Source organism: Centrocercus urophasianus, unplaced genomic scaffold (assembly GCF_019232065.1).
Source record: "Centrocercus urophasianus isolate 14NV4802_14NV808 unplaced genomic scaffold, USGS_Curo_1.0 seq_13, whole genome shotgun sequence".
Lineage (NCBI taxonomy): Eukaryota > Metazoa > Chordata > Aves > Galliformes > Phasianidae > Centrocercus > Centrocercus urophasianus.
The window spans coordinates 43,804,827-43,815,009 of NW_024884475.1; the positions used below are offsets into that span (position 1 = coordinate 43,804,827).

Below are 10,183 nucleotides of genomic sequence, written 5' to 3' on the forward strand. Positions count from 1 at the left end.
CTTCTCATTTCTTTCAGAGTTGACATGTTAAATTTTTCTTCTAGTATCACGATTCAATTGGGTTTGTTGCAAAGCAATGCTTTGCCACAGTTGTGACATACTGTCCTAATGGCACCAGAAATAAATCCAGAACCTTACAAGTTTCTCTGGAATCTAACTAACAAAATCAGTAGCTTCCATAATGATTTCATTAGTTGACGCCTGCTCTTTGGAGGCTGAGACTTTCAATGAAATCAGTGTCTTAGATCACTCCAGCTGTAGTTTTGGGACTGTCAGACTATTCTTGTAAATAGATTTAAATCAGCTGATAAAAATCAGGGATTCAGAACATTATTTTGACCTCTTAAATGACACAATTACAACTACAGTGGGAACTGGGAACCAGTGCTTGCAGGAGTAAAAGACTTCCCTAGGTTGCTTGCTAGAGAATTGAGTGGAGCTGGTTGTCCCTGTGTGCAATAAACAGTGGCTGGTATCGTGCATTTTCTAAATGAGCTACAGAGTAGAGAAGGCCATTTGGGAATGGATTGCTGATGAAACTGTGCTTTGTAGGTAAACTTCTAAGAAATTCAATCTAAGCTTTGTAAATGAAAATGCAATTGAATGAAATTGTGATGGTGTGAATTTCTACACAACTGAATGGGAGGAGTGCTGTTCAGGAGCTGTCTGCTTTTATTTTGGTTTCTGCAGCTTGGAACAGAGAAATCTCACCCTGGAGACGGAAATGATAGCCCTGCATGAAGAGCTGGATCAAGAGCGGAAGAAGTTCACAATGGTGGAAATCAAAATGCGTAATGCAGAACGGGCCAAAGAGGATGCAGAGAAGAGGAACGACATGCTGCAGAAGGAAATGGAGCAGTTTTTCTCTACTTTTGGAGAACTGACAGTGGAGCCTCGCAGACCAGAAAGGGGCAACACCATCTGGATCCAGTGAGCATTGGAAGCTTTGACTGTGGGACGCTGGGAAAGGGCTTAGGGGTATTATACTGAGTCAGGTGGCTGGTCACCTGTCTGTCTGAGGCTAGCACTCAATATAATGTTATAGACTCTTGAAGGAAGAAATCGTACATGTTAACCACTCATATCTACAGTGTGTACTTATCAAGTCATACTCTTTGGATGCTTCATGAGACTACTGTCAAGTGTCACAACTGGATATGTGTATATAAATTTAAAAAAAAAAAAAAACATCTTAGAGAGTGAGAGATGTATCTCAAGAAATATTTTAATTCAAGTCTTGTATTTAAACTGGTAAATTGAAATGTTGTTGCAATCAAGCTTTATATCAAGGCTTTTCTCCCTTGCACTTAACATAAGCTATTTTTGACATTGTGTTACCATCAGCTTATTTTGTATATCAAATGTTTTTGTTTTGTTTTGTTCCTCCCTCTTGTTGGGGAGTGAAGATAAACAGATACATAAAGGTACATGTGCCAATGGTTAGCACTAGTCTGTGTCGCTTTTGAAAAAGAGAGCTGGATGAGAAGGAGCAGCATGCTGGGGATGGCAAATGGGGCACTAATTTAAGAGAACTGATGACCTGACTAAAAGTTACCAGAGCTCTCGTATCAAATACCCTATAAGGATATCACCAACATTGAGCAGTCAGTATTCAAAGAACAGAGAGGTTTGAGAGGAAATGTAATGGTAACGAGTAAGAAGGTGGGAGAAGGGGCAACTCAAAGAGAAGTTGATCTATAGAGCCAGAGCTTTTTGGGGTACTCTAGCACATCCCTGTGGTCACTGCAGCTCAGAACAGGGATATAAACCATGCTTTGACCACTGTTGTGACTGAATTACCCCAAGTACCACAGGAGTGTGGAATCCTTTCTGTAAGACTGGCAAAGGGACACACAGAGAGACGCACTGTGCATCTTGAATGCCTTAGCAATGTGATGGGTACTGAAGCAAAACAAAACAGAGACCTGCAGAACTGATGAGCAGAGGAGAAATTAGCAAGGCAACTGTACTACAAACTGCAAATAAGGAAGAACACATTAACCACCTATATTTACAGTGCATATTGACCAGCTAACCTTTCCGAGTTGAGACTTCTGTGAAGTGTTAAGCTGTGGAAACTCTCAGGATCATAACGTAATCAAGGGAACAGCCAGAGGAACTGCCTGCAGAGTGCCAACAAAAAGCAGCCAAGCTGTGCAGTGAAAGGCCAGCCTATTGGGAAATGTATGCATAGTAGGTGTAACTGATGTTTCCTATACCATCCACAAGACCTTTCCTGTTTTTATCTTTAAGACTGTGAGTTGTATCTTCAGAAGTTGTTAAGACATCTTGGGTTCCCTCTACTGTCACTCAAATGTATTGCAATTATCACTGACCCCCTGTTGAGATCTAAGAATGTAGCCTCAAAGAGGTGCTCTCTGCAGCATGTGCATTAGATAAATACTGATTAGATGTGGTAAGTATACGGGGCAATAAATATGAGGTTTACATTTCAGGAAAATAACAGCTTAGAGTGGAGCATTACACGTGGTGTTCGTGGAACAATTATTTGTGTTATCTTGGGTTCAGAGGCCCAAGTTAGGACGGTAATTACTGTAAACATGTCTAGTGCACATCCAGTTTGGATGCAAATGAGAAAAAGACAGAAATCAAGATAATAGGAAGGAGAATGTTTTGTGTTGGCTAGCCACAATCACAGATGTTGGCGCAAATGGTGAGAGAAGGAAACTGTTTACTGTGTTAATTCTGATTTTTAAACTGAATGACAAAGATTGTGGTATCTGATGTGGGCCTCACAGTCAGCTGAGGCTCCTGTTTAGCCCTGCTCATTTTGATGATGGTTCCTGGATAAATTTGAAACCTTTCTTACTGCTGCTGTGATCTATTCCTGTACTTTACTTCCTAGTATTCCTATCACTCAACTCATGCCACGGTGATCTGTTTCTTGGAGCTGAACCTGCACAGAGTTTTTCTTTGGGTTAAGCTGTCTTGTGGTTGAGGACCCTGTATTGGTTCAATAAAATATCAGACAAGTTCACTGCAGCTATACCATTTAAAATCAACTCAAACTGTGTTGAACCATATTCTTCCAAGTATCTTTGAATGATTTTTGGAAACTTGTGTTAGGCAGAATCTGTTAATGTCCAGGTTTAAAGCTTGTCTTTACCTTTGGAAAGATATTCCAGTAACTGTTGTTCAGTTCCTCAAGGAATTTTCTGTTTCCAGTTATGTGGCTTAGTGCTGGTATCTTTTGTTTCTTGCAATGCAGTCCAGGACAACAAAGCTTCACCTCATTCTCTGCTCAGAAATTATCTAGGCAGAGCAGAAAAATTAAGCAGGCACAGTGAACATGGAAAATATTACCAATAACATGTCCACTGCCATCGTGATCAATTCACAGCATTACATCTTTCTCTTCTGTGTGAAGCTTCATTAGCATTTTGGCTGTGGTGATGAAGTTGATTTGCATCCTTAACAGTCATCACGATGCTCCTATTATCATCCAGCTTCTTCAGATTAAAAGCACACATTTCAGAACTGTTTCTTACATTGAGAAGCAAGTAATAGAATACTTCCAGCATTTGACATGAGTTGACGTGGTTGGCAGAAGCAGTGCTGGGAGAGCATGATAATGGATGTAGGTGGCAAAGGACAAAACCTGCTCCTTTTCATGCAGTGGAGTAGAGAGGGTCAAGGCATTCAGAGGACTGAGGTCAAAGCTATTTGAGCACAAAGTCTCTAAAAACAACCACGGTAATTTCATGCAGAGTACTTGTTGACTGGTGGTTATCGTGTGGAAGCAATTCTTCCAGGAAAGTTGGTATCGAGGTACTTGAGTGAAACTGAGGCTTCAGTCAATAATCCATTTTGTCATTTGTCTATAACGGAATAAGTCATGTTCTAAGGCCAAGCTGACAATGTTACCTGACATGAGAGCGCACGCAGAGATTTTCAGCTATCAGTTATGAGATGGTATAATGGTCATTTGCTTTCACCTCTCTCTTGCTGTATTTCTGTGCACTTCCCATATTAATAATGTTTGTGGGAGTTCAGCATTCAGCTCCAAGATGGGAGTACAGCAAGCAGTTCAGCCCGTCCAGCCCAGTGCTACTCTTGGTCTCTCCTTCACTGTGCAATAGGCAATGCTTTTACAGTTCATCAGCACAGCCTGCAGAAAAAAATTCCTCCTAGGAACTAATGACCTTCCGCTCCAATCACAGGGGATGACTGCATAACATTACATTCATTAGTGTAAGTTCAGAGCAGTACAGACATAAAAGCAGGCTACCAGGATGCTTCAATCAATGCGCATAGTAAGCGACAGAACTAGGTTGGTGCTGTAATCTCATCTCCAGCCCCCAGCAGAAAACAGTAGTGGGTGATGTTGCCCTACACAAGTTTGCTGAATTAACCAGATTGGTGGCAGATGCTGACAATGCCTTATAAATGCTGGATTCTCTTGTGCTCAGAATGGCTTCTGCCTTCCTTTCTGTTTGTAAGAATCCCTATTTGAAGTGTGCTGTGGCGTAACAGGATAATTAAGCTTAATTTTATTCTTGGCTAAATGTTTTTTTCAATGTCTCACAGAGTTTTTTGCAAATATTAAAATTAATACATAAAAGATTTTCTGTTAAATGATATGCAAAGCAGCTATTTTAGGTTTTCATAAGAATTTGGAGGAGAGGAACTTCATGAGATTACTGCTGAAAGATCTGTGAGCAGCATTTTATCCAGTAGCGAGAGTGTACAGTAGCTGAGAAAGATCCAACTTGCTAGAAAGAATGAATATTTTCTGGACTGTGTAAATGTGAGGGGAAGGTGGGAGAAAAGATAAGAGCATGGGCACTTCTGATGTGGACATGCAAAGCTGTAGTAAACAGGAGAGGAGGAGAACAAGGGAGCAAATAGACATGAAATTGCTGTGTGTAGGCGATAGACATGTGCCCTTGGTTAATAGCATTTCTTCTGAAAGATCATCTCTACAGAAAGGTTACCAAAGTTAATGTTGCACTGTTTTTTCTGAGATTTTTTTGGCTCTAAATGGCTTTCTGTGCAGACACCATTAGCCAGACTGTTTCACGGGCTGCCTTCCTGGCTGCTGGCAGCCCCCCATGCTAATGTTGAGGATTGATGAGGAGAAATATGTGGCAGAGCAGCTGCCTGCAAAGCAGGGAGCCTCAGGAAGTCAGAGCAGCACAGCTCTGGGGGCTGCTAATGGCCCCCAGACCATCATTCTGCGTCTCCAGACCAGCAATTCTCAGCAAATAAAATTATATGCAGCAGATTCCCTGTTGATATCAACTGCCACGATTCTACAGAATGTCTATACTTGGGAAGTGATAACAGCAGCAAAGGTCAAGTTCCTACTTGGCTTTTAGGTGCTGTTATAATGCATGTATTCACTGTTAGTGATGGTAGCTCTGCTGCCAAAATGCTTGTCAGCAACAAAACAAGTGGCATGTCAATAATAGTAGAGCAGAGAAAATTTGAAGCCAGAAAAATGAGTGTGATGCAAATCTGCTTCCCCCACCCCCCCCCTTTTTTTTTCTCCAAGAAATGCAGGATAATGAATTTTGCACGCAATACAACTTCATTTATGAATCTCCTGAATGTGAGAATGGAAAATCTCTCTGCTTCTGTATTCTTCTCTTCATGCTAAAGAGGTTTAAGATGATTTATATTCAGCAGGACTTTACTGGATTTGAATCTGTGATGTTAGAATACTATTATGAGCATGGCTATAATTCCTAACTGTAAGGCAAGTGGGAAGGGACTTGGATTGAGACCAAATGGGTATCTCTGAGCAGCAGTATTTCCTGTTGTTCAGATATGGACGGCACTCTTTGTTTTCTGGTCATAGCAGTTAACTGTAACAATTAGATAAATTTATGGCTTTATTTTTTGTGTTCCCCTCTTTTTTTTAGGGTCAGATTGCTGAATCATAATCTACAGTTCAGTAGAAATAATGGCTACAGTTGTTCAAAGCAGTGTTTGCAAATAAGTTTTTGCATACTTCATAGCAGAAAGTGCTCTCTTAGTGCTCCCTCTCATCACTGCTAAGATTGTTTCTATTATTATTATATCAGATACATCAGTGGATGGTAGTTTTAACAGCACCTTCTTTATATTGGGCTGAACTACAGCACTTTGGTTTTGGCAGAACGGGATGATTGTTGGAGTGAGACTCAAAGATCCTTATGGTTCCCTTCCAACTCATTATATTATGCGATTGTATGATGTGGTGCTACCTCTTCCTGTAGCCACTTTTAACCCAGACTCAGCACCGTGGTGAGGTTTTACTTAATTCATTCTGGCAAATGTGCATTTTGTGTTATATCCAGAGCTCACTTAGGAAGGTGTGTGAAACAGCTTCAGATTCATACCTGTCTGGTTCCATAATGGTTTCCATGTGTAGACATGCCTTAATAGTGCATGTGGGTAATGAAGGAGGTATTTGTATAATTTAGTATTAATAGTGAATATATCACAGTTGACTTAATTGGTATTTGTCTGGCTGGCTGAAGGGACTTGCATCAAAGGAAGCTGTAATGGAAAGTGAGCAGAGTATGAACCATGACAAAAACGAAGCATCTCTGGAGGCAATTCCACAGGCCCTTAGGAGAACAGTTCATGAACTATTTATTCATCTGTTCCTGTGCTGCCAGCCAGGCCTGTTTTTCCCAGAGCCAATACTCAAGATCAAAAACACACTCAGCTATTATAAACCTTGCCTGTTGAGGGATGAGGTGGAGCACTGCTATGGGACTGATGGAGGGGGAACTTCTGAGTAAAGATGGACAGCTGTCTATACAGGGAGCCAGCAGGAGTCTGCTGCAGCAGAGCCTAATGTTTTGGTGCAGACTGCCAGCTCACACAGCATCCACTCAGACAAGACAGAAGCTAGTGTTTAAGGTGGGACTGCCCTTCTCGCGTAGCTGAGGAGTGTCACTGATTAGCTGTGGGGGCCAGGATCTGAGGCTAGCTGGTCAGGCTGGGAGGTCTAAACATTGTTCAGGGAACATGTACTGGTCATAACACTGCTCCCTGCACAGCACAACCATGCATATCATTCTTCTGGAAACTCAGCAGACAAACCAAGAGCTGTGGTTTCCCATGCTGGCTGCATTCCTCCTGTTCTCTGTGCCAACACACACATAACTGCGATCAGCTGTGGGGAGCCTTGGTCCTGGAGCTGTGCCCTACTCCTGAGCCAGGACGGTTTACTACCTGGAGGATTGCTTTCTGGTTTGGTTTAAGGTGCTGCTGAGTTTAAACTAGCGTTCTGCAGGTGAAAGTGGTGACAGCACGTGCTGTGGATTCCCAATGTGACGGCTTTTTGTTTCCTGACAAATAGGTTATGCACAATTTTTAAGACGATTTAAATTATCTGTGTTTTACTTCTGTGTTGAGTTTTACTGTTAAGCAAAGGGGGAAAAGGAAAACGAAAACTCAGCTGTGGTATCTTTGCATGGGTTTAGATACGCTCTCTGTTTTGTGCAAACTTCAATTCCAGTGCACTGTAATAGAACCATAATGACATGTTGAAACATGCCTTGGGTAAGTCATGCTTCTCAGTATGCTGGTCCTGGTTTTCAATACTTTAATTAATCTAGATGTTACTATGATGAGCCAAATACACTGCAACTCACAAATGCAATAAAAAGTCACAGGTTGGAAGGAAATTAATGCCCGTGTTGGTGAATAGACATAAAAACTATAGTTGCAAATACTGATTTCCCTCTTAGGAATTAAAAAAAAAATGGAAAATAATGGATTGTGACCACTAGGTGCAAATTCTGCATTGATTTTGAAATAAATTCTTCAGAAGAGGGATACAGAGTAAGTAGGTGTGCATTGAGCACTGAAGAACGCATCAGCAGAATGACTTTGATTTGGGCTGGGAAGATGGAGTCAAACCAAGAGAAGGTTTTGGTTGAGCAGTAAAATTCTGCTAGTAAAATACAGTGAGGTTTGGAAATGAAGAGATACGAGGTCGAATGGAAGCACAGGTTTCCCTAATTTACACAGGGCCTGACTCAATTCTCTAAGGTTTTATTTAGATTCCGGGGTGGATTACAACCAACATTCCTTGATAGGGAGATTATTTCAGTCCTGCGCCAGCGTGAAAAACTGCAAGAGAACAGAATTTCTGTTTTGTTACCTGCAAACTGAATTTAATTCATTCAGTCCAAACCACATGACTCATGCAGTCAACAGATGCACGCTGACAGTGTGCATGTAAAAACACCTAACAAACTCAAAAGAAATAAGATATTAGAGAATGGTTTACATAAACTTAGGTTGGAGGGCCGGAGTGAGAGCCCAGCACTGCTGTATTAGAGAAGGCAGTGGCACAACACATGCAGAGCACTCCTCTATCATTTCCTATGCAGCAGCTACCTTGATCTCCCCATGCTTCTGGGAGGAATGACTACTCATTTCTATTCAACGCATGAAAGGCAGTTTAAGTTCATAAGTTGCTGATCCTAAATCTTTTGCTGGCTCCTCTCCCTCTCCTCTTTTAAACTTTCTACCTTTTAGGCAAGACCCAGGACCAATCCTGCCACAGTTCTTTCTGCTTGTTTCATCTCTGGATGCAGTAGTATATCATGGGGAGATCAAGAACTAAGTTGAACATTCTGCTCTTGGGTGTCATTTGCTAAAGACATTATTGCAATTTCCTGAAGGTGTTTTAATTCATCTACCTAGAACTTGTGTAGTAATGTGTTTTTGTAAAAAAAAAAAAAAAAAAAAAAAAAAAAAAGAGAGCCAAACAAAAACCTCACAGACCTTTTTTCAAAGCATAGCTCTTGATAAATTTCTCAGAAAACACAATGAAAAGATTGAGATGCTACCCTTGTAAATGTGCCACGCTTCAAACTGCAATAGCGTGATGTGTCCATCTTGCCCCTATGTAATGAAAAACCTTGAAGGATTTAGCATATGTAACAGTGAATTTCATTTGTGTCTCAAATATACAATATGCACAGAGATGAGCAGACTTTTTTTTCCCCCAGGTCTATCTCATTTTGTACCTACCTGCTGAACCTGCAGGCTCCCATGCAGCAGTCTTATGGTTTGCATTGCTACAAAGTCTATTTCAGTCTGAGTGATTTACTACGTAATCAGACTGACTATTTAATTGTTTAAAGTGTCTCTAGTAATCTCAGTTCACAAGGGCAGCAGCTATGCAGAAAATACAGGACAGTTCCTCTTATCTGCCTTCAGTATATGTTCTGCAATCAAAGTCGAGTGATATGGAAACAGAAACACTAAACCTTCTGTGCTATAAAACCAACTCTCCCTTCTGTCTACTCTGGAAGACAAGCCAGGCATATCTATCTTTGTGTCAAACTGCATGATCTGGTAAAACAGCCCATTTAAACTCGGCTTGTAGGATATAGCTCTTAAATCAGATGCATACAGGGCCGTCAAGCCAAACCAAAAGCCTGCTAACTGGTAGTGCCCATAAACGAAGAACAGAAAAGAATTGAACCACAGAAAAGTTGAACCACAAACTGTTTCACTTCTATCAGAGACTGGGCAGACAGTCTAAGCAACAAAATGTCAGGGAAGCATGCTTCCTACCTTAGGAAAGTGGCAGTTCGTCACAAGGCAAAACCTTTTTCCTCCTGATGAATGTAAGGATAAATTCTGTCCTCAAGGCAAACTCCAAATGTGCTCTTCCTTTTTGGCTCTGGAAGAGGAAGAACATCTTGGAGGTCATTGTTGGAGCTTGACTTCACACTTGACAATAGCCTTTTTATCCTTGTAAAATTTCCTCTTGGACAATTCTAAGTACAATTCCTCATGGGTTACTGATACTCACTGCTAGAATCTTCCCACACTTCTTTTTACTTACTAATTCCAATGCTCTGTTAGATTTTCTGCAAAGTGTGAGTCGCTCGGACCAAGTATCTGCATGGATGAAGCCAAATTACAGAGAATGATTTAATGCTAAAAATAAAAGTAGCTGCAGAATAAACCTTGCAAATATAAACAACTGTGATCCAAATCCAGGAAATAGATGTTTGAATAAAGCCTGAATTTCTGAGCTCTTAGCAAGAATTGACATGCTCTACTGAAATTATGTGAGTACATCTGCAGGCTTCCTTAACAATAGCTTCCTTAAAACAAACAAATGTAATAATAACAATTATTATAATAATAAAAATAAAAAGGCAGCTCTGTCTTTAGATTCTTTACCACCTGCAATTCCAGT

General features: G+C 40.8%; 1 protein-coding gene across 7 annotated transcripts in view; it reads left to right on the plus strand.

Annotated features, from left to right (window-relative positions):
• ARHGAP24 (Rho GTPase activating protein 24) overlaps positions 1-3,029 on the plus strand; it is a 154,445-nt gene extending 151,416 nt beyond the window's left edge. For all 7 annotated transcript variants that reach the window (XM_042811506.1, XM_042811504.1, XM_042811505.1 and 4 more), the window contains one exon: positions 691-3,029. In XM_042811506.1, the coding sequence (XP_042667440.1) occupies positions 691-934 (244 nt within the window). In that variant the 3' untranslated portion in view covers positions 935-3,029. The remainder of the gene's footprint in view (positions 1-690) is intronic.
• The last annotated feature ends 7,154 nt before the right edge of the window (positions 3,030-10,183 follow it).